The sequence below is a fragment of the Lepisma saccharinum genome, chromosome 10, assembly GCF_977018435.1.
Source record: "Lepisma saccharinum chromosome 10, izLepSacc3.1, whole genome shotgun sequence".
Lineage (NCBI taxonomy): Eukaryota > Metazoa > Arthropoda > Insecta > Zygentoma > Lepismatidae > Lepisma > Lepisma saccharinum.
The window spans coordinates 76,593,546-76,619,516 of NC_139238.1; the positions used below are offsets into that span (position 1 = coordinate 76,593,546).

At 36.5% G+C, this 25,971-nt stretch overlaps 1 protein-coding gene across 2 annotated transcripts in view; it reads left to right on the forward strand.

The window, feature by feature from the left end:
• LOC145993952 (protein O-mannosyl-transferase TMTC4-like) overlaps positions 1–25,971 on the forward strand; it is a 77,853-nt gene that overhangs the window by 40,787 nt on the left and 11,095 nt on the right. For both annotated transcript variants that reach the window (XM_083129928.1, XM_083129929.1), the window contains exons 8-13: positions 757–931; positions 3,794–4,002; positions 5,678–5,785; positions 11,110–11,251; positions 18,723–18,837; positions 20,690–20,872. In XM_083129928.1, coding sequence (XP_082986054.1) covers positions 757–931; positions 3,794–4,002; positions 5,678–5,785; positions 11,110–11,251; positions 18,723–18,837; positions 20,690–20,872 — 932 coding nt within the window. The remainder of the gene's footprint in view (positions 1–756; positions 932–3,793; positions 4,003–5,677; positions 5,786–11,109; positions 11,252–18,722; positions 18,838–20,689; positions 20,873–25,971) is intronic.

Genomic DNA, 25,971 nt, shown 5'->3' on the forward strand with positions numbered 1-25,971 from the left:
TTTCTTTATTTTTCTGAATGTTTTGCTGTGGTGAAAATATATCAATATCTTCATATTTGTTTTTACAGAATTCAGGCTTTTCATTAAAATTGAGAAGATAACCACATGTAAGAAGATAACATAGTTAAATTTTTAATTGCCATACAGAAAAATGTATGTGACTGCCTTTTATTGAAGTATGGGAAAGCTAATCCTTTCTTGCAATAGCTCTCGTATTGAGATCATTGCATGATATCGATATATAGTGAATTTATGTTTTTTCATGTAAAATTATATTTTCATTTTATGATTTCATTCTCTAGTTAAACGAATAGTGCATAATAACTATTTTTCATCAAGATAATTGAACACTATTTTTGTGTAGTACTTTGTTTAAAATATGATTTCAGTAATAATGTTGAATATTTTTTAAGTGTGCAAAAGCACTCCATGAAGTCAAGAAAAATCAAATTAGTTTCTTAATTGAAAGCAACGGCATCCTATGAACTCTTAATATATCACACACAAACCATTATTTTTATCTGTTACGGGGCTTCCTGAAGTGCAGGGACTCAGGCCCCTTCCTAGGGCCAGCTCTGACCAAGGTTCCTTAAAGTATCAGCTGGTTGTCAAATTCCAACCGATAGCATTATTGGTCCAGCCCCAATGTGCCTTTATTTTTTTTTGCAAATAAATTTTATGAAACGTGCTTTTGTACCTGCTTGTTGTTTTAATGCTTGAATTGTTAAATTTTCTACGATTCTTTCCACTTTCCAGATGTCTCACAATGGCCCTGGCATTGCTTATTGTGCCATTCCTGCCCGCAACCAACTTATTCTTCCGTGTAGGCTTCGTCATAGCAGAGCGAGTTTTGTATCTTCCATCGGCAGGATTCTGTATGTTAGTGGTGCTAGGTATGAGGGAGTTGGCTACACTTCCAAGAGGAAAAGTGGTGAGTTTAATTTATTTGAAGTGTCATAATGTTTGTGCACCAGTAATACTGGTAAATGTGCCTCCCCAGTATGTCCTAAACAAGTTGGCCCTGATTTGATACACATTTTGGTGCTTTGAATCCCACTTGAAACTGTAGGACCAGTCCCAATTACCCTGTATTTAAAGCTGACTTAGAGGAAACTTTATGGTATTGTTAAGTGTGTGATATTTTGCTCGGATGCACCATGATAAGCACACAATGTGCATCTTCATTTAGTATTGCCTAAATATTTTCAAAAGAGCCTACTTATACTAGGAGGTCGGTATAGCACCAGAACTCGGGCTGAACTGATAAGCTGTTATTCTTACTGACTCTCACATGTACCGATGCTTCAAAATTGAAAGAATTAAGAAGCTCTTAAAAATACTGTTCATTTTCCAAGGGGGTTAATGACCAGTTTGGGATACCCATGTAGTCAATGATGTTAGAATAGGACTGAGCCAATACCTGTGGTATCAGGATTTGAAAGTATTGGTTGAAATTTAATTACCGATACCTAGAGGCACATATTTTTGGTAAATAAAAAAGCAACATTTCGGTACAAAAACGGTCAATTTCGGGTTCAAGAGCGGTAAATAAAATATTGGTGCTATTGCGGTGAAAAATTTGATGACAAGGGATATATAAAATGACATTTGAGTTTTAAAATTGTGAATATAATCCTAAATTGTATTTAAAAAGTACACTTATTACACACAATAAACATATCCCTTCTAAGGGTAAAAACACAGTGAAGCACATCCCTCATCGCCAGAAATTCGCAGGGACAAGTTTCAGGTAATTCAAAACCATGGAGTCAAATGGGGAAAAACATGGTGGAGCCCCGCTCATCGCAAGATGTTCTCAGGATCAAACACGGTTTGATCTTGGGTCCCTTGTTTCAAGTGGAAGGTTCTGCGATTGGTCCACTCAAGGTCACTTCTCCCCTTCGTGGAAGCCGCCTTCCTCTTTTCCCGCTCAAGGGAAAGAATGGGGACCAGTTTGAGTGGGAGAGGCTTGTTCGAGGTGCCTTTCCGACATCTGGTTCATTCATTATATCCTGACATTTTTATGGCTTGACCGGGCTCCGTTCGATTAGCAAGGGTCCTTGTGCCGCATTGTGTTTTTTCCCTAATAGCACGTTTATGTAGTTACCAGAGTATTAAGTTCATTCCTGTACAAAGGGGTCCATTTTTTGCTTCTCAAATACACTCTGTAAAGAAAAAATAGCGATACTTGCTCGGATATGGTTTACACAAGATTGTGAAGTGAATTAAAACAATAAGAAAAACAGAATTTGTCCACCAGCCGTATTTGTGAAGGAGCGTTCTCGAATGCATTAGTAAACTGTAGAGCGAGTAGGGGTTCTGAAACGTTGCAAGGGAGCGGATAGGAGGGAGTGAGAGAGGCAGGAGGTATTGTCGACCGTGTTCGTTCGATGGAAAACGTCTCGTCATGCGATGCCTCTCTCACTCCCTCCTTTCATCGCAGAAGAAACGGGAGGTGGTTTTGCGAAAACGATTACATTTATCCAACACCCCCAGTTCTTTTCTATTTTCATTTATTTTTGTGTTTCAATGCAAGAGGCTCCCTCTGGTGCTACTCTGTTGCTTTTGAGGTGCATTGTGCAGGCGGGAAGTTCGCATCGCATGAAGCACTCATGGGCCTCCATGCAACGGAGTAGCATCAGAGGGAGCCTCTGCACTATTCATTTCCATGATCAAATCTCTTGCAACTATTTATTCTCTTCGCTACATCTCCATTTCAACATGTCCTGTCTTTTTTAGACTCAGCCAATTCCAATGACTATGTATTGGTACTAGCTGATACCAGTGGTGTCAGTATTAGAAAGTATGAGTTGGATTTTATTTACTGTTACCTGCCGATACTTTCTTGTCATTTTGGTATTTTAAAGCGTCTGCAATAAATTCACAAGAGTAAAATTATCCAGGAAATTATAAAAAAAGGTAAAGTGCTCCCCTGTGCTTAGCACCATGCCATGGAGGCGTATAGGGGGTGTGGGGGTAATGCCAGGAAATTATGCAAAATTCAAATTGTTCATTGAATTTGCACCAATATTGTGAAGAAAAAAAATATTTGCGTTTACGTAACAGGTATTTTGATATTGCAATTTAATTTTTGGAATATTTTAAATCAAAGCTGTGGTAAATTACAATTGGAGTGGAATACTCGCCTACTAATGTTAATCAATATTTGTGAACAACTCAATTTTCAAGCATTGGTATTGGTGGGAATCAGTGAGAGTATTGATAATGGCCTTGGTATTAGTATTCAGTTCAATTCAATTCAATGGTCTTTATTCTTGGGCGAGGTTCAGCAGATGCTGATCTACCACCTAACCCGACAAAGAAAAATGTAGCAAAGTACCTAGGTACATTATTATACATGAAGATTATAAGACACTACATAAGTAAAATAACATAAAAGAAACTATAAAGAAAAACTACTACTACAAAAAGAAAATCACAAAAAGAAAACAGATGACAAAATATACAGTGCGTGTGTGCTAATAAATGAAAAGATAATAATATACATGTATTATTACTTAGTTTCGGTCCAGTTTTTTCAACACTTCACAGGAAACAGTTTGTAATCATATGTGGTCTTACTTTGCTTCTGATCATCAATCAGTGAATCATATACTGCCCTACGAAAGTGTTTGTATATCAGGTCAAGGCCATATCAATCAGTCTGCATTACATTCTGCTGGCTTTCATTAGAAACTTTCAGGATCACTCTGGCCAGTTCAGAATATTTCTAACTGTATTATGTATTTCATACCATTCTTTCTTCTAATTTTGACATTTTATCTCATTTCAGCTTTTACAGGTTGGATATTTTTATTTGGTTCTCATACTTAGTTTGCGGGCCATATTACGTAGTTCCGAGTGGCGAACGGAAAAGGCCTTGTTCAAAACAGGACTCAACGTTTGCCCTCTGAATGCCAAGGTGCATTACAACATTGCTAAGAATGGAGGAGACAGTGGGAACAGGACCCTGGCTGTGGTGGAGTACAGAGAAGCTTTAAGGTGAGAAATGGAGGAAAATTTGTGTGGTTTTGCTGTTTATATTGACTGCACACATTAGCTTTCAATTTGGTTAAACTGTCCAGCCATCAAACTGAAACATACATACCTACATACGTATATATTAAGGAGATTTGAAATTTTAATTTGATATTATAATATTTTGGGGGCTGCCAGGCCAGGGTGGCTACTCATCGGGAATTCCTTGAATCCCAGGAATTATGGGTGAATTATTTGTCCAGAAATTTTGTGTGGTTTCTGCGTGAATTTTTCTCTGTAGATGTGAAAAATTGCAATTTTATTAGTCTTTTATTAATCTAAATCCAATTGAATTTATACATATTTATAAATGCCAAAGCAATTTTTTCACAGTTTAGTTTATTTTTTATCGAGGAAGGAAAATATGGCTGCGTTGAAAATAACACTCCTCTCAATTATTTTACTTTGTTAGTGTCCTTTGCAGAACAATGCATCTGACAGATGGAAAATAACATATCTAGAAGTTGATTAGGTAAATTGAAGTTGAAATTCTTATTACACAATTAACAATTTTTCGTAGATTTGTATGAGTATGTGAAGTGACACCTTAAATGAAATATTTTAAATGTATATACCATTTAATTGAATTAAATTACAATTTTTGGATACATTAGAATCACACAGACCCTTTGTATTGCTAATATATTTTGTGTGTGTGTGGGTGGGTGGGGAGTGAGAAGTACTAAATGTAAGGTTGAAAACATCTGCTTGTACCCTTGAATGTTTGGAAAGTATTCCTTGAAAACTGGGAATTATAATTGAGTTTTATCATTGTCCAAGAGTAGCCACCCTGCAGGCCCACCACCTCTTTTTTTTTTCCCAACTGCAAACATTTTTATAAAAAATTGAAAATAAATTACAATTGTTCCCTAGTGTGTTCCCAATGTTTCTGTATTACTCTTGTTCATAAAATCATAGGAAGACAAAATTTGCATGGGGAGCCCATAAGCCTTGGGAAAATTGGTTGGTAAGGATGGTAATTTTTGTAATTGGCATATAACTGCATATGTATATAAACATTAATGGTTTTTTGAGGTTTACAGAATATGGCTGTGACACTCATGCAATAAGTTTTTTTTTGTTAATGATAATATTTTTTGTAATTATTATAATTACTATAAAAAACACTAAGTTGCTGACCAAGGCAGTTTATTAAGATAAAAACACTTAACAGGTAACGTTTCAACCCTGTATCAGGGTCTTCCTCAGACAAAGAACTAAACTTTTAAGATTTTAGTTTAGTTCTTCGTCTGAGGAAGACCCTGATACAGGGTTGAAACGTTACCTGTTAAGTGTTTTTATCTTAATAAACTGCCTTGGTCAGCAACTTAGTGTTTTTAATATGGAAACAAGGCTTAATTATATTATAATTACTATGTATAACTGCAGATATATAAACAATAAAGGAAACAATGATTCAATAACTAAATGGTTTGTTGAATTTTACAGTATGGATAAGCTAGGGTTAAAGAAATTAATGTTAAAGTGCTAGATTTTGTCATCGTTATGAAGTAATTTTTTATGTAAAATTATATGATGTTGATATTTTTTTAACCACGTTTAGATTCATTAAATGACATTGTCCATTTACTGGTGCATGCTTATCTCTCTAGTTTCCTTGTTTGCTCTTTTATTCCAGACTGAATCCAGATTATGACCAAGCTATGAATAATTTGGCCAACATATTGAAGGACGAAGGGAAACTCAAGGAAGCAGAAGCCCTTTTGCGAAGAGCTGTCACTTTGAGGTGAGGGATCAGATTTCATGTGCTTTGTAAATATTGTTTAGGAACAGAAAATATCAACTAATGTTTTTGTGACTTGTAAAAGATGAGGCATAAATTTTGTGTCAATAAGGCACACACACATGAAATAACAGTACAAAAATCACCAACTATGCAGCCTTCATTCTTCTTTTAGGATGTTTGTGCATTGGGTTTTGTCACCTGCAACAAAAGGATAAAGCAAATTATCGAACACAATCAATCAGTTTGGAAAACCTGAAAATTATCGAATAGTCAGGGAATTTGCTTTTTCTGCGAAGTCATGGAAATGTCATGAAAATGTACTGTGTTTCTGGAAAAAATAACATTTTTGTAGTAGTACATTAGAAGTAGGTTTTTGAACAAAGAAACAAAAAACAACAAGTAAAAAAATGATTATTTGTTGTGGACAAAACTATACTTCAGTTTGATACACTGAGTATTGGTAGTTACAGTAGAAAGTGCATATTAAATACTCTAGGAAAAGGGGTCATGTTTGAACCATTTTCAAGTAGAAATCTACTGTAAGTGACTGTTGTTACTTACCACTTTCTTTTTGCAATTTTTGGGTTGTGCTTATTGATATTAGAATTCATATATATATATTTTACTAAATTTTACTATAATTATGTATTATTTATGCTATAATTGTTAAATTGTTAGGACTTTTTTTATTTAGAAAAGAATGCTTTGTTTACCATGAGTCAATACATGCAAGTATTACACAAAATCTCACTGGTGATCTCCCTCTCCAACAGTCAATTTTTATTCAATTTCCCTTCTCATTATTACTTTTAACATATGAAGTGAACATTCTGAAAACTTGGTTAAATGGGATTTGAGGTGTGGTGTTTAGTTAAAATATAGTAACCTTCCTACGCAATGTTTAAATACAGGAATTGCTGTGATGACTTGGTCTCGAAAAAGGGAAAGTCACGGAATTTTGTTTTTACGAATTTGTAGACACCCTGATAAATGAAAAGTCTGTGACGTAGGTCAACTGAGGATCAATCCAAGGTTCATGGCATTCTGCTGTCACTGAATTAGTCCCTGTTTTAACCTGATGATGCACGAATGTTGTGTGGAAAGTCTTTTTTGTGTGTGACGTGTTTGTGCAGTGTTCGTTTTTATCTTGTCAAGTGGATTGATTTAAATCAGGTGATTTTTTTCTGATTTAAATCACTTTAAATAAATAATTTGTAGGATAATGTACATGAGGATTTCGTAGATATCAGAAACACATTACATTAATCTCGTAATCACTTAGTGGTGTTCATTAGGCTCTTAGAAAGAAAAAGAAACAAAATATATGTACTGATGGTGTGAAGCTCATAGGTAAGAAAATGTAATATGTAAACGCACTTAAATTATCTTGATTTAAAATTCAAGAATTTTTATAGGTAAAAACAGCAAACTTTTGTGCAAAATAATGTACAAAATACTAATCATGTTAAACCATAAATAGGCTAGTATCATTATCATTAAACTGTAAATAAACATGGCAGCTGATATTTTGCAAACTATAATTTAAAAAGATGTCAAATTTCATCTACAAAGATTTTAAAAAAATATTTTAAGTTACAATTATATAGTACTGCTCAGCAAAGATGAGAAAGTCTCTCTGGCGCTGCTGTCCTGTGGGCAACTTGTTTGTTGGAGAGTGGGGTCAGGTGGGAGGTGGGGGGGGGGGTAGAAAGGACTGCTCGATTTCTAACACCCTTTCAATGTTGCCAAACTTACATGGATGAAAGGTCATTGGGTGGTGGCGGCAGGTGCCGCTCCCTTTCGACCCCCCCCCCCCCCCCGTCATTACGCAGAAACAGGAAATTGAAAATCGATATATTCCTTAGTAAAACATCAAACTATAAAATAAATATTGAGACTTGTTATGCTATTTCAATACTATTGGATTTTTTAAAGAATTACATGCAATTTTCCCGGATCTCCTGCGTGGGTGATCTAATATCTGAATTATTTTCTGCGTTGTCCTCGCATAAAGCGGCTATGGGGTTCACCCAGCCTCAAATCAATGGGTAACTGGGGCAACCCTGGGAGGTAAAAGCGGCCGGAGAGTGGTGCTGATCACATCACCTCCAAAATGGCCGAGATCGAGAATGTGTGTGGCCCTACCCCACATGCCCTAAATGTGCCTTCATGACATGGTGATAATGGGGGTTCTTCCTGAGTAAACAAAAAATAATAATCGATCAGGCAATTCGTTTATCGATGGCGGAGAAAGAACTTCCGGTTTGACCAAATTCCCAATGTAAACAAGTGGGATACAGATTATCTTCGAGCATATATTGTAACAAAAGATCGCATACCAACTGGATCGCTTGAAATTTGAAAGCGATAGATATAAACGAAAGTATCTTGAAAAAAATTGGTTAATTCCCGAATCCTTTAGATGCAGATATAAAGGGACAAAATACTAACATTTTCCAAGACAATGTTGATCTTCTACCAACACTTTCGTGCGAAGACTTGTGCAGGTTGAAATAAACCTTACATAAATTATGAAAATTGAAATACTTCAATTTTACAACAGTAAAATGAATAATTTTCGACATTTTGTATTCAAACACATATCATATGGCTTAGAGAGAGCGTCGTCAGATATTTTTGTAAGGGGTAAAGGCCAGTAATGAGAGTAGAATAGTAGAAATAATAATAATAATAATTACAAGTGTTATAAATGTTATACAATGAATAATTACTAAACTAATGAAATAAATACATTTTATTCGAAATGTATTATTATTATATATTTATTAATGCTATTCGATTGCATATCCAGCACAACAGTTAAAATACTGAATTTCATTTCAATTACTCCGGTGATTAGGGTCGACTATATATAGCCTATTCCCTTGTGTTTGTGTCCAATCATTTCGCTTTATCTCAACGAAGTTAAGGCATCGAATTGCTTACCCAATTTGTGGCACTTGGTTTTAAAGTGAGACTACTGATATGTTCCTGCAAAACTGTGGGTTGGCATATATTAACTGCCAAGTTATATTATATTATTATAACCTTCAAGTTTTCCATAGGCTTATTTTTTTCTTCTCTTCAATTTTTGCCGCCCTGAAAATTTGCCGCTCTGGGCAGTGGCATGGTCCCCCCCCCATTCCGCCGGCCCTGCTTTGAGTTCGAGTTCGTCTGTTGTTTGTACCGAAATGAAGGGCAAAACTGTACATAGTGAGAGCCGAGAAGTGATTTCGAATGTTGTTAAATTTTTTGACAACGAAGCGGGAAAATGATGTTACATGCTTCCGGTCAAACAAGCTACAAAGCGAGCTTTCGAGAGCTAACGTCACTCTCATCTTCAGGGATTCCCTTCAATCCCTGAAGATGAGAGTGACGTTAGCTCTCGAAAGCCTATCCGGAAATCATCTGGCTGATTGCCCAAGAAAACCTCTTCAAATCATTCTTTCTTTTTAAAATGTAAGCTGTGTGTATATTTGACGGGTTATTTATTTACATAAATATTGTTTATGCGAACCTTGCCCCCACAAATTTATCTTACGTTAGCGCCTCTGGCCTGGTACCCCCAATCGCTGCCACTGTCTCTAAGGATATAATTATAATTAAATTAAAGATAAAATCTGTATCTTAGATGGTAATATTTACTATTACATAGTAAGAATCACAACTATGACAATAGATTTTATTGTTATTAATTATTTAAATCGGGAATCGTCACGAACGCTATCCATTCTTCTTCAACCACTGACCGCGCCACCCTGAACGTCGCGTTCTTTGGCAGGTCCGCCAGAATTCCATCTGTCAGAGAACAGCTGTGAGGCAACGTGGCAACAGCGTGCCATTTGAGAGCAGAGGAAAGAAGGATTTCCCCCCAGATTCTCGTCTGCCGCCGTTCACCGGGTCAGAAGCAAGTGGGGGTGGATTTTAGTTCGCATATTTTCCGGGGGTTTTCTTTTCTTTGCTGAGCAGTACATCCAGAATGTTTTATTTTCACTGGAAGAAAAGTTGGTGAAATTATGTACGTATGAAACGTGCATGTGCACTCAAGAAACATTTCCATAGTAGGTTCATATATATAGTATGAGAAACACAAAAATGAATATTTACATCTATTTTTTTATTTGCTTTAATCAAACTGTTCCAATATTTTACAGAGCCGTTTACTAGAAAAAGCCTTTCTATAATAAAACATATCTATATGTAAAAAAAAAAAAAGGTAAAGTGCTCCCCTGTGCTTAGCACCACGCCATGAAGGCGTATAGGGGGTGTGAGGGTAACGCCCCACACTTTCTTGATCCGGTCATGAGTGGGGGTGATGTGATCAGCATCATGCCCCTGACCGCCTTTACCCCCCAGGGTTTCCCCCAGGTACCCATGTTATTCGACGCTGGGTGGGCGCCGGAGCCGCTTCCAACGTTAGAAAAGTTCCCGGATTTGAACCGGCCGGGGATCGAACCCGGGACCTTGAGCATGGTAGTCAGACGCGTTACCGACTGAGCCACCGCGGCCACTATATACATAGATATACAATATCTATATGTATGGTGCCAAAACAATTCCAACAATTTTAAACATGTTTTTTTAAAAAAAATAACAAAAAATCAATTTAAATTAATAAAAAATCAGATTTAAATATAAAAAAACATCAAAAATGATTTTTTAAATAAGAATCATGATTTTTATCTACCCTTTGTCAACTTTTAGACAAGTTTTAAGGTAAGAAATTTCATATGTTACTGTACATTTTGTTTCTGTGGCAGGGTGGCTAGCATATATACTAAGAAGCTGGAGATCCTGGTTTCTAATCCTGGGTAAAGCGTGGATGTTTCATTATTCAGCGTGTTTCGCTTATGGGGTTTGAAAAATAAATGCTCACCATTTAAAAACAAAGTAAGATATTCTTATGATTTTCATTTTGCAAGATACAGAAACTATCTGAGTTTATAGACCAATAGTGAATACACGTGCATGCGCACCAGTGTGTAATGCGGGAACAAGTGTGGCACTATTCAGTAGAGCAACAGACATGCAATGTGGACCATTTAGTTGTCTGCAGTGCAACTCAAGGTGCACACATCGAGTTGCATTGACCATTTTCCTAAACTCTGAGAGTTTCTACATCAAGGTATGTAAAAAGGTATGTTAATAAACCATTACTGTAGTTACAGTTCGAAATTATCAATTATTTCTCGATCCCTCTAAGCGGATCATGCTGTTATGTTTTAGTACATATATTTCATCATTTGTCCTCATTGTCGCAAAATGTTTTCATGCTAATGAAGCCATACGTTTCCATCAATGTAAATTGTCGTTTTGCTTTGCAGGCCAGATTTTGCTGCCGCGTGGATGAATTTAGGCATCGTGCTGTCGGGACAGAAGCAGCACCAGGAAGCGGAGAAGAGCTACTTCACCGCCCTCCAGCACAGGAAGAAGTATCCCGACTGTTTATATAATCTGGGAAATCTTGTATGTAAAACATTTATTAAGTAGTGTATGCTACGGTTGTGAACTCAATAATGCAGGGTGGGTCAGAAGTATCTTCCCAATTTGAAGCTTCCATTCACCCAAAAACTGTGCAGTTGTTCAATTATGGTTTTTCATACTTTTTATTGTGGAATTAATTCGTAGTTTCATAGCTCTTTGAGTTTGTGCTTGGAATGTCCCTTCTTCAGTTTCATCTATACGGAATTTTGCTGGACAAATTGGAATCAAGAATTAGCCAAACTGACCCAAGAACTGTGGGTCTTTGCTTTCCCCTTGCTGTAAACAGAATTGTCGCAGTAACTGTTCGACTAATAACCTTCCTACTTACCTCCCCGTTTAATCATTCAGCCTCAGTATCATGACTTGTCAATTGTGACAGAACAATACAAGATAAAAGCAATATAAATAATCGTCATTACCAGGCACGTATGTAGAAATATATTTCAGGTGGTGTCCAAACCTACTGTCTCAATAATAACAACAACAACAATAATAATGTTTAAATTAAAATAATTAGGTTATAATTATATTAAATATTAATTAAAATATGTAAATTTATTAATACTGCATTTTTATTATTACATGAATACGCAAATAGATAGTATAAGAATGTAGATATAACATCAAATATTTATTATCTAGCTTGCGTGTACTTAAGATTGCCAAATTTTGTATAAAAGAACAAGGTAAATTAGTGTCAAATAGATAAAGAATTGAATATTTATCGAATAATAAAAAAGTACAACATTAGATCCAGTTGACAGAAACTTAAATTCCTGATTAATATTTTATGAATTTTATCATAAGTAGTAGTGTGCATAAATCTTCTTTGGTACTGTCCTTCAAAGCAGTGTGATCCAAATAATAATAATAAGTATAATAATAACACTTGCCTTCCAAGTTCATACGAAATAAATAACCATCAATTATAGTACAATCGGGGTACAGTATTATACTGTCATTATTTCGTTACACATTTGCCATGTCAAACATCAGTGTGAATGTGCACAGTGTTTGTATATGCTAAAATGACTTAACATGGGGTATATTTCATGTGCATTTGAAAATGGGTAGATATTTCTTTTTCACTCTGGCTATTATTTTAAAGATCCATTAATATTTTTATTTTTTTTAATGCGAAGTTTTCGTTTAAAAATTGACAAGCACACAGTCATTAATCAGAAAATTCACTGTTTTTGAAATTTTTGCATTTCATAAATAGTAGTGTGTAAGTATTCCACCCCAATCACTTGCATCAATATACCAAGAGTTTTCAAGAATTCAAGTTAAAGTATTCAAGAATTACATCAGAATATTAAATAATGTGTTATGTAATCACGAAATTCAGTTTTTTCACTTAAAGCTGGTGGAAAATAAAAAGATATTTGGATTTTTGCATAATTTTATGGATAATTAGATTCTGCGAAAGTGCTGTGTGGCATAGTTGCAGGCTCTGTGAAAGACCAAAATTCCAGAATAGTATTGGCCAGTACTGATATATAAATTCCAACTGATATTTTCAGATATCAATATTAATTTTATATCAAATTTAGGGTCCTATATTCACAGTTTTAACACCGAAATTCCATTTTATATGCTGCTTTCGATCCTGAAATGTGGCCAGCTTTTGTATTGAAATGTTGATCTTTTATTTACCACATATATGTGGCTACACTAATTGTACATAATTTTTAGTGACATTCATGTTTTCAGTATTTTATGATTTTCTGCGTAGTGTGCTAAAAAGCTGCCTTTTAAGATTTTATTTAAAAACAAGATCTCTATCTCTGGTAGTTCAGAGCAGAGGATGGGCTTTTCATTCTGTCCTTTTATCTGTTTTGTCCCATTATCAGTAGAACCTAAAGACGCAGAGCAGCAACATTACATAACAGAAAATAATCAGTCTTGCACAAATATGTTTTTCTTATACACTACAGTCCCGTTCAATCGAATCCCGATTAACCAAATGGCTAAAAAAAAGCCGTTACTCGTGCGCGACCGTGTTTTACGTGGGAGCACCGACAAAACACTTTTGTCTTTGTTTTGGTCTAATCTGAAGGGCGAGAGGGACAATTTCCCCTCGGTCTTTCTTGCTGGGGCAGCTGCCGATCACTGTTCCCAACTTCACTCTTTTGGAGCCAGATCTGGCTCTTTCGTGTACTCATTTGGCTGTGAACTGTGGAACCCACCCTCTGCCCCACTATGATGCCACCACTGGCTCCGGCCCATAAAGGCTAACTTTGTCATGAGTGTACATTTTGCACGTGACATGATATTCATATATAGGCTGCATCACCCACCCCCTCTTACCTCCCTAGCTATTTTTATATATTGCGCCATGCATAAGGAGAAGATGACAATATTGTTATTCGGGAATCCTTTATTTTTTATTTCATATGAGCATCATTGGATTATTGAGATGGGTAATACTGCCAAATCTAGGCGGTGAAAACTAAGAATAAATTTCCATCACTTTAAAGCTAATGGTAATAGCAGCGCCCCCACCCCTCTGACACCTAAAATTACCCTAGGAGGCACTTTATGCAGCCTTCTGTAATCTATCTCCTTGAAAGTCATCTTTAGCTCTATTAAAAGTGAAATTTAGCTCTTTTATGGACATCAGTTTTGGCAACACTGCCAGGATTGCCGTAGGAGGCAAGGAGAAATGCATTAGATTTATGGGAGCATTATTTTATTCGTTCTCTCGGAAATATCAAACATCCAATGACGTAGAAAAGTACATGGACAGAAAAGGGCACGAACTATGTCACAGTAGAAGGAAAAGTCGAATCTCCCATTTGATTAGCTGTAACTTGAAGTTGAAGTTCATTTTCCGTAAGGAATATATGGGATTCTGTTAATACATATTAATCATATTTTTCAAACATTGTGTCTAGCTTACTAATGAACTTGAAAAACAGTTTCCACTTGCAACATGGAGAAAAAATCATACTCTCTTGCATACTAAACCCTTTTTTAAATAGCAGTGGCCAATCCGAAGATATTGAAATAAATGCACAACTGGTGCGTGATTGTCCCTCTTCGCCTTAAGCAAAAGAAAATATCAAATTTTTTTCACAAGCTGAATTAAACACTATTGCTTTAGTTGTACTGCTATTTGTACCAGAGCCTTAATGTTATTGTAATTCATGTTCTTGAGTTAAATGACTACGTATTATTGTAAGCTTTTTGTGTATGCCTACACGCTGAAATACATATGTACTGTATAACAAAATACTGTACTGCATATCAAAATACTGTATGTATATCAAAAAAACCATTATTCCGGTTTAACCGAATTTTCGTTCAACCGAAGCACCATCGGTCCCATCAAATTCGGTTTAAACGGGACTGTAGTGTACATTCTTTTAAATTAACGTAGATAAAAATATATGTCATAACTTACACCACATGCCATTATTTCACTAAGTAATAAAGTCCAGTTTTTGGCATGTACACTTCACAACATATTATTTGACCGCCCCGAAAGAATTCTAAGTCCCGAAATCGTAAACTTAGCAACATTGCACTTCCGCTCCAGGTGAGAGTAGCCAACTTTGAGTAGGTCCTTCCACTAGACGATAAACGCTGCGGTGATAGGTTTTCAATTTAACACTTTCCATGAACTTAGAAACTATAAACCGCTATTATAATACACAATCAAACAGATATAATAAATTGGAAAAATAACCTTGTATGGTATTTACCATTCTGCTTGCTCGACTTGAAATTTGGGGGGTTTGAAACACTGAATAGAGTTTTTCTCCACCTGGAGGAAATTGCCATCAAGTTTGTGCAGAAAGAAGCAAATTTGTGAGGAGTTTATGCAACATTTTATTTACAATACCTTGCATAATATCGAACAGTTCTCAAAAACATATATTTTACACGACTTGTCGAGAAAATGTGCTTGAAACACAGGAAGGTGGGAGTCTTCATAAACGTCAACATGTTTTTAAGGGTATATCGTCATTAAGTTAACGTAGAGCAGTTGGTTAGGCGCTGCTATCCTTATTTTTCATCAAGCGTGAAAGGTCGCGGGTTCAAATCCCACCCTCTCCTCTTCCTTTTTTTTTGTTTGCTGAACAGATACCGTTGATATTAGAATATTTAAAAAAATGAATCCGATGCACACTCTGCGCATATTTCCCCTTAGAAGTTGAACATTTCCAGGATTTAAAGTTAAAACTTTTCTTTTTAGTTATTGTTCATATGTTGTGTTAACACACACATCATGATTAATTCACAAATCACATATATGTACTCAGGATGCAAAATGTAATATTATTTAAGTTATGTATTGTTTGTTCTTCACTGACAACTAAAATATTGATTATTTGATTTCGATATACTAAAAAATGATATACAGTTATGTTAAGTAGTGATGTAGTGCAGTACTGTAACGAAGGAGAGCGTTTACTGAGTTCAAATTGCTAAGATTGGTAATTTTATGTCCGTTCCTTCGTAATGACTGTTGTCAATCCCCTCACCACCATCTTACCATGCGTCTAAAAGTAATAGTAAATCGCTAATTAACATAAATAAATTGTTATTGCGACGAAGGCCGATTCGATAAGAAACTACTAATAAGTATTTATATAGTGAGTGACACAAAAAATTCAAAACCTCATAATGATGGAAAATTCCTCACTGCTTTGTATCTAAAATGTTTGTCTTCTTTGAACAGAAAGTACGAGTATCAGATATAACAAACTTTCGGCACTAACCTTGCAATATTCGAAACCACCATTACAGACTTAGCCCTATGTAACTTGATTCTGCGCATTCCACGTGGCATGTGACTTCCTCCTATCATCGAAATAACTTCCTCTTACGATTTCCTTTCACCTCGTGAAATACAGAGACCAATGTTAACTTCTTAGCACGGTGGATAAACTTTACACCCAACGATATACTCCTGAAAAAAATCCTGCCTAGGTGGAGAATCGAACCTACGACCTCCCTCGTAAGAATCAAGCACGCTACCTCTTCTCCAGGTAGCTCACGTTAAAATTTGCTGCCAGTTTGAAGAAACCAATTCACACGTAATGTCATGTCTATAATTTCCTCATGGCAATTTTCATGAGAAAACGAATTCAGATAAACTCGAGAAATGCTGAATGGGAAAAATGATGAACATGTCTATTGGTGTTTTGTCATATTTTGTAAATTGTGTAAAAATTCCGTGTTTTGAACAAGCAATCGTTTAGTTACGAAGTATTTTGTTGTTTGTTTAAAGTACGAACGGGAGAGCGAAAAGGAGTCATTTGAACCAGACCCCGTTTGACAAGAAACTTCAGCTTTTTTTCCAAAGACTGTATGAAATATAAAATATGTGTGTGTGAAATTAAAACAATGGAAACCTTGAAAGATAATACTAACGAACTTCAAACTATGAAAAACATATTTTCGTGGTGGAAAACTCCAAGTCATTTTCGAAATATGAACTTGATGTTTTTCTTTATAATAAGTGGAGATATGGGACGATACGATCCCTCAGCCAGAAAATTTTAAGTAAGTTACCTCCAACTTTTTCAATGGTCATAATTACTAATTAGGGTCCGGAAGTTGATGAAAAATCAACTTCTTTTCTGACCCTTAAAAACAATGCTAAACCTGATATCATGTCCGTTTCCCTTCAGTTAGAGCCGGAAAACACTTTCTATTTTACATTTTTTTTGTTGCATTTTTTGGCTTTTCGTTTATTTGTCAGTATTATTAACAGTTTTTGTTACATTTTTACTTATTTTTGAGGTTTATTTTTCTAATCCCCTGTTGTTTCGTGCATTTTAAATGCATTTACTAGTAAAACTTACATATTTAGATTTCTTGACATGGTCCATTTAGCAAATTCACCATGAATCGAAAATAAGGTCAATGGAAAAGCATAATATTATTCTTAACTGAAATGTTTGGCAATGGATTAAAATACTTTGTGTGAAGATCTACTTTGAGGTTCTTTTTCTGGACACTATTATTGCTTTAATCTGTAGTTTTAAAGTAAAATTAGTCACAATATTAAATGCAATTACACTCTGGTATACGCGAAGCAGAACTGTATTTTCGGATGCTGACCGACTACAGTATCATAGAAGGCCCACTCTGAAAGGAGATGAATTGGTTGATTTGTTGTTTTAAGTCAACTTTATGCATAGTAAGGCTAATCGGGACTCGACCTACAGTTTAAAGTGGGATCCGAACCGAGTGCATAAAATAACGTGAACCGTGTGGTGTAGGGGGATCGTTTGCTTATGGAATGGGTTCAAACCTACTTCTTTGCAAAATCTTTTTCGGGAAGTAAACGGCTTTGGACGAGAATGCTTATCTACGTTTCCCGGATATTTCCGTTGATAATTATGCGATTTATGTCCAGCATTTCCGGATGCAGAAAGTTGACATGTAAGTTCTTAATATGTGTTAACTTATAACAGCTGAATGAAAGGAAAAGTATTTCCTAAAATCCTGCCAATCACTGAAAGATTAAGAACATTAGTAGAAGCATTACTTGAGGCATGCACAGTGGCGACGATTAGGGAGTGTGGATAGGGCAGATGACCCAGCACTATGCTAAACATTATCTACCAAGGGGCATAAACTGTCCTTGCCCTCCCCCTCCCCCACCTTGCCCCCTCAGTTTTGAAACCCAATCGCCGACACTGAGCATGCATGGCATAAATATTTACAGTAATATCATATAATATTATATTACGTTATTAAAACACTTCGTACTCGGTAAATAAAAAGGGAAAAAATAATATGGAAAGGGTGGAATTTGAACCTACGATGTTTCGATCTTGACGAAAAGAGTAAAAAAACGAAAGTACTGTCATCTAACCAACTACTCCAGGAGATTGCTAACAGAAAGCTCAGTAAAACATGTTAATCTCAGTTGAAACAACATTGTGCCAGAGTTTTGAAAAGACACACTTTGCAGAATCGTTTAGTGTTGTGCAAGGTATCTTTACTAAACATTTCGCATAAAATCATCATAAATTAGCCTTCCTCCATTCAAATGTGACCGCAATTCTTTCCAGGTGGATGAGAACCTGTTCAGTGTTGCACAATGCACATATATTTTCCTATTTTCAAATTCAGAACGAAGAATCTTGAAATATTTTCAACATTCGTATTTCTACTTAACATTTTTTTGTCTACTCATATATTTTATTACTGCTTTAGGGTATCTTTACTTTATGGAATGTGAAAGAATGAAAAAAAAATCACGAGCGTTTTCATTCAGGAAGAAGAAATGTTGCAAAGTTGGCTACTCTTAGTTGGCTCTGAAGCGCTATGCTGCCAAATTTACGAATTCCGGACTTTGAAATTTTTCAGGATGGTCAAATAAGATGTGAAGTGTACCTACTTTATTGGACTTATTACTTAGAAAAAATATATGATTTACTCTTGTACAACATAGCATGATATTTACGCAGCAATGCATATTCATTTTCAGTATTTAGATCAAAAGCAATACCAAGATGCATACAGAGCATGGAGAAATGCTACGACTCTGAAACCAACGCACACGGTGGCATGGAGCAATATGATCATCATGTTAGATAGCATTGGTAAGTTTTCTTCAAATGCGTTTCACTAAGAATGCACTCGTCGTACTTACAGGTAGAGCACATTGTCTAATATTTCAAGATCAAGAAGGCATTAGAATTGTGGACCATTAGAAAGAGAATGCCATCTTTGTGGCCAAATATGTTAAGTAATCAACGTTCGGTCTTACCACCGAAGTTTCTGGGTTCAAGTCCTGTCATGGACATGTGTGTTCTTTGTGTCTCTTCATCAGCTCCATACTCATCTTCATCAGTGCAATTAGCCAAAAGTGGTACGAAAGTGATGCTAATGAAAATACATGCATTTGTTAGAAAGAAAAAAACTTCATCATTTCTCATTTCCTATGTTAGAAACCAGAGATTGAACTAGTTGTTTTAAATTCTTGCCAAAAAACTTGGGTACAATTCACCGAAAAACTGTGCAGTTGTTCAGTTATGGTTTTCATACTGTTTATTATGGAATTAATTCATAGTCTATTGGTATCATCAGCAGGTATAGGCATATTGCTGTATTGGTTTAATGGTAAAATTATCAATACTTTTACTGATACGATATTTCTAAAGCCTTGAATTCCCGGAATTATGTGTGAATTTTTGTTCATTGGAAACTATGCATAAATATTTTTGAAAGACATGAAAGTATTCCATAGTTAATTCAAATGCACCCTTGCACTCTTTGGCTCTCTTTTTAGCTGTCGGCTTCTAGCATCATTGAAGATTGTGTCATAGTGTGTGCCCCTAACTAAACAGTGTATTTTTCTGTGGTAAAATTCATTGATGATTACAACATTAATTAAGGAGGTAATGAAACCATGCAGGTTGGATCATTAGAATATTGGAGATAATTTCTTTCCTGTAGGCAGGGCCGGATTAAGGTGGGTGCTATTGATGCTGCATTGAGGCCCATTCCTGAAATAGGCCCAGATGAAAACAGACCAGAATTTTCCGAAAGCTGAATAGTTTTTTTTTGCTATATTAACCTGAAAATAAATCATAGAATGAAATTTGGAGCCCCAATTTTGAATGCCTAGACACAGCGTTACTTATTATACAGTTACTATTATTCTTTGCATTGTGAGACGTAACTATAACGTCGTTGTGTTTATTGTTCACCGAAGATTTCAAGCATCAGGCACAATTTCGTCTTAATCCGGCCCTGCGTGTAGGTAGTTAGCCTGAAATGCTAGGCATGATGTGTGTTACATTTGTGTGTGGTCGCTAATGCCAGGAAGTAACATGTGTCACGTTTAGCATTTTCATGTCCTGGAACATACTGTGATTCACGTATTGTTCGGAGATACATTTTGAGTGCTCCAGGAGCCTCGAGGCATCCTATTAGTAATTAGTAAAGTGTAATTTCATTCTGACTATATTGTGGAGTGGGGGGGGGGGGGGGGACAGGACAAGCACAGCATTTACATCAGAAACCAAATTCTCTGAAAGTATCAGTAGCAAGTGCCCGTTTCTTGTCACAAGAATGGAACATCTATCAGGCAATATGCTGTGCAAAACGTTTTTAACCCTTACATCCTGGAGTTACCTCCGTGGGGACCTAAAGGAGTTCACATTTTGTATATTTTTTTTTCGTGTTCTATTTGCTATTTTTTTTTTTTTTTTTTTTAACTAATCTGTACTGAACAAAACAAGCAAAAATTTGTAGCTCTAGCATTTGTAGTTAACCAAGATATTAATTTTTATTTATAACCTTGTGTAATTTTAAACCTCCCATTCAACGTTAGCACCTACACAGCGAGAATCAACCTTGGAATTTAAGGGTTAATCATTATTGGTATAATTGTCATATCTGACTATCCCTAGCGTTCATTATTTATTACAAATCCCTTTCGCTCTGCAGGTGAAGTTGCTCAAGCCGAGAGTGTTGCTCATGAAGCCCTTGCCTTACTGCCTCATGAGCCTTCTCTGCACTTCAACCTGGCCAACTCCCTGGGGAAGAGGGGGAGGTTTGCAGAGGCCGAGAAGCACTTCCTGGAGGCTCTCAGGCTGGATCGGAAGAATGCCATGTATCATGCAAACTTAGGTAAGGAAATGCAATGCAAATTTTTTCTTCAGATTTGTTGAAGTCAAGCAGAAACCACATTCTTACAGGGTAATGAGTAGAACCTGAAAGTTTGGCAAAATGCCTTTTTTTCCTGCTGCATTTATTGATAAAAATTTTCTTGATATGCATTTTTTGATGTCATTGCTAATAATTTAGAAGCTTTTTCATTGTACCTTACTGCCTAGTTTTAATTTTAATGCCTTTTTTGGCCATTTTGAATGAAATTTTAGAATGTTTATTTAAAAAAAATCATATATAACTTATTTTTCTTTCAATGATGTTATTTATCAGTAAATTAAGATGTTGCTAGAGACGATTACAAAGCTGGAAAGGGGATGAAATTGTTATGGCATCCATGAAAGTCTTCAGTGCAGCAGCTGATTAAAGTGGCAGGAGGAAAAAGTGAGCTGTTGCAGAAATGTGCAAACATGTTCAGTAGAACCTTGGTTTTATGTTTATCAAGGGACCAGGCTGAAAAAACTTAAAATGAGGAAAAATGTAAAATAGAGGGAAAATTTTATAACATTTTGCTATGTTGGGATCATCAAGATTGAATGTATAATGCAGGAAAATGTAAAATCCTGGAATGTAAAATTGGGGTTCCACTGTAATGAGTGCAAATGTGGAATCGGAAAGGTTGAAAGCAATTTGTGATTTCTTAAAGATGGAAATTCTTTTCTTGACGATATGATTCCGGTTAAAATGCCCGGTTTCATCTATGATCCAATTACTGTTATCGGAGTAGAGAGATCATTTTCTGTTATGAAAAAGTATTCATTCCGACAGATGGCTATCTATGAATATCATTAAAAAAATCTACTTTTCATGTGAAATCAAGACAACAAAAGGAAGTAAAAATGTTATTTACATGTAGATTTTTAACTTTTTGAAAGAAATTATAGACACAAGTAGCTTGGAATTTGCTAGGAGCCATGCTGATCTAGTCGGTAAGGTGTCAGACTGCTAGAAGGGAGACCTGGGTTTGATTCGTAGGGTGGATCCAAGGTTGGAATTTTTCCGGCCTTTATGAGGTTTGTATTATTTTATTCTTTTGCTTTTTCTTTGACCGCACTTCTGATGGTGGTTCAGGGATGTTGGATTTGCTTAGTTGAAAAGAGACTTCTTTAAAAACAAATCAAAAACAACACTTAATCAGAAAGAGAAAACAGAGAGCCATGCTTTACGCGGCCACACGCAGACCCTATGCCACGTATGGTGTTCTGTGAAATAACAGGTATCCCTTGAGAGACCTCTTAAGCAACTGACGAACTTTAGCCTAAATTTCAGAAACTGTAGCTTTGATAGTCTTATGATTCACTGCAATGATAACAGGTCAGGCACCTTTGAACGACACATTTATTCACAAAAAACACCTCTTGTGGCATAGCCACCACCAAACATGAACATTTCACTGTACATAAAACACCCAAAAGAGATATACAAAAGGATTGTATACTTACATATCAGCATATTGGACATTACATCTTCCATACCTGGGGGCCACACACACTATTTCACAGTCAATAGCCACATCCCGACATCTGGCCATTTTTGGGGTATACACCACTAATAAAGTGATAAAGGCAGTTGGGGAGTGATGGGTGAGCTTTCCTGGTTTTTCTTGTATGGATGGCTGAAAACAACATGGATGTTCCATGGCATCAGTTTTGCCGACCATGCGGTCTGGACTTTCACTTTTGATGAGGGACACAAAACTCGGTACATTGCCGAAATTTGCACTGGGAACCTTAGAGGCTGTCTTGGACACAATATCCAACTTGGTCACACACAATTAGGTCCATATTTAACTATATATGGACCTTAGATCCCTGTTTCCCATGTAAATCCTTTGTTGATGGCACACACAGCCATTAACACAATGGATTTTGCCAGCGACTTCACACCTGACCTGCTCTCAGGTGGGTCTAGAACACAAGTGAGCTTGCTCGCCAAGCTCAGATCATAATAAGCCATCTGCTTGCCCCCTGTGTGACGTCACAGCCTTGAAAGCTTCTCATTGGCTGGCTGTGATCACCTGAGGCTTTTCCTTGTCTGGGAAAGTTCCACTTCCTTCCACCAGATGGCAGAGTTATCAATTGATTGAAAAGTATAAAGAAAGGTGTTCTTCACCTTTTCTGGCGTAATTATGCCAGATAATTGCAAGTGAGTTTACTTTTCATACATTAGGCATTATTCTACCTATGGATAAATGTTATCTTTGATTTTCAATAAAAGATAAAGGATTTAATAAATATGTGATTTGGAGCTCATGGTTTTTGTTATTCAAGATGGCTACTGTCAGCCTAAAAATTGTTGTTTCTTTATAAATGAAGCACTTCTACCCCTCCCATGAGTGTAACAAATTGTTTGTAAACATTACCCATGATTCTAATTGGGCGGTATAGGTCTTTGGGAAAATAGCTCTCACAAGCTTTTTCTGATGTTAACCTGATGACCCTTGCACTTAGGTTATGGTCTGTGGTTATTTGTGTGTGGGCATGTATGCCCAATGCTGATTGGTCATACATAGTCCCCACATAAAGCAGCTTCAGGGCTCACCCAGCCTCAGATTAATGGGCATTACTGTTGGGCGATATATCATCCAGACGATAAATCGCGATATTGAAAATATATTGTCCAGGCAATATCAACTAGACAATACATCGTCATGATATTTTGACTGTATATATCGTGTTGGCGATATATCGTCACGGTATTTTGGCTATATATATCGTGTTGGATATATATCGTCACAATATTTGGAGATATATATCGTGTCGGTGATATATCGTCAATATTTTGGTGATATACGGGATGTCCCTAAAGTTCCAGTACCATTACAATCAAACATAACTCTAAAACCACATGACAGAGCAGTTTTTTTTTTCCCAAAATGTTCTATAGCTCAAATAGTTTTTTTTTGTATGTCAGTAAATCTCAACATGTGACCCTCTGGTTGTTCTCAGGATGTCAAGGCGATATTCCACTTCTATCCATACGCACTGCAATATATCATCATTAACTGTTTGCACAGCTGAAATGATCCTCCTGCAAAGTGTAACAAGATCTGGAACAGGAGTTTGGTACACACAATCATTGATGTATCTCCAAAGGGGAAAAAAGCCAAGGAGGTGATATCAGGATCTTGCAGGGGTCATGCAATCAGTCCGTCACGGCCTATCCTGAACATCATGAGACCAATTTGGGGGTGCTCTGTCTTGTTGAAAAATAATGGATGGCTGCAACTCCTCCAACTGGAGGAGTAGGTACTGTTGAAACATATTGCAGTAAATTTTCCTTGTTATCAGTCCTCCATTAAGAAAAAATGGGCAAAGAACACAAATGACAACAGTAAAAGGAAAAAAACTTTTTGGCCATTTGAACAATTAATAGGATTTCAAAGAAGCTGTGTGTTTTGTTTACGTTGACTCCATTCTTACTGCAGACAGAGATTAGTCATTAATGGGAGGGAATTGGTTTTACATTTAACTTATACTGTTTTCAACTATATGCTAACACTACGCATGATGCTAAAACTGACTAAATTTTATATTTAAGCCAGATTACATAAGTTATTCTTGTTTTCATTATACTTTTTTCCAAAACTAATGTCTGCAATGTATGCGAATAGGTTGTATAATTATGCTTAAAAGTTTAAAAATAGGATTACTCTGCAACTGTAATTGATACAGCATCGAACTTTTGGATAAATTACTTTTTTTTAGGGGGGCAAAGAATGCTCAGCTTCTGCCTGCATATATTCGAGGGTATGCACTTAGGTCCTGCTGTTTAAAAAGACTAGGACATCTTTTTCGAGACTGTTAGTTCCCCTGTGTTTCTTTTCGCTTTCCTTTCTTGTTCGATTTTTACAAGTGGTCTTGATTCTACAGGTGTCTGTTACAGATATTCTGCATCAAGTACTGTGGCTGTTCGGTAGTCCTGGACAGCCCTGGTTTACAAACATATACAGGGTGTCCGGGCTAGAGGTATACAAAAATACACACATATATTTTAGCATCTGTAAAGTTTACTAACTTTCTTTTCCCGGTTTTGTGCAAAGTAACTCGGAAAGTTTTTGTGTACGCTGGTACACCTCAAAATTTGTAGCTCCAAACGATACTCAAGCTCGGGCCAAGTGTTGACCAGCATTTGAGGAGTTATTATTGCAACCACTTGAAGGATACTCTGTCTCAAATCACCCAAATCGTTAACTTTCCTCTTGTACACAACATCTTTAATGATTTCAACCCACCCAGCCAGCCAACCAACACTGCACTTTACGCTGTGGCATCCATATCATGACTGCCAAGGTTAGCAGCCCGTCTTATTGAGAGCTTTTCTCATGCCGTTTCTGTGCATGCGTGGCTCAACAGCACTATTAATCGTACTGACTACTGAAATCTTGGATTGATGGTCTATCGATTGAGCACCATTACGAGACAATATTAAGGAGTAGTTTTCGTATTATCAGCAGTTATTTTTGTATACCTCTAGCCTGTATTACAAGGGATGATCAGAAAAAAAGGTTACAAAGCCTATTATGGCGTATGTGTTAGACATAGCTGGAAGATCAACACACCTGATGATGGAGGGCACTCAACACTAGTCCTCGATGTAATCACCTTTTTTGTTCAAGCACTTGTCACAACAGTAGATGAGGTTTTCCATACCGGTTGCACAGATATCCGCGTCAAGTTCTCGTAGCCACCGTAAGGCAGCTCTTTTGACATCACATGTCAGATAATGGTGGCCAGCCAACCAAATGGTAGTCCCAGCTCAGCTGATATTGAGCGTAATGTTTTTCTTCTGTCCTCAAGAATACACTCATCCACAAGAGCACAGTTCACATCAGTGGTTAAGGTACTGGGCCTACCGCTGTGTCCAGGGTTGTCATTAACAATACTGGTCCGTCCTTCTTTGAAGGCACGACACCACTTCACTACATGTTGCCTTGAAATTGTCCCCTCCCCATACACCTCCACAATCTGCCTATGAATGTCAGCAGGTGTAGTGTTTTTGGCCCACACGAACCGCACCACTGCCCTCACTTTTACTCTTGACCAATTTTCTAGACGAGT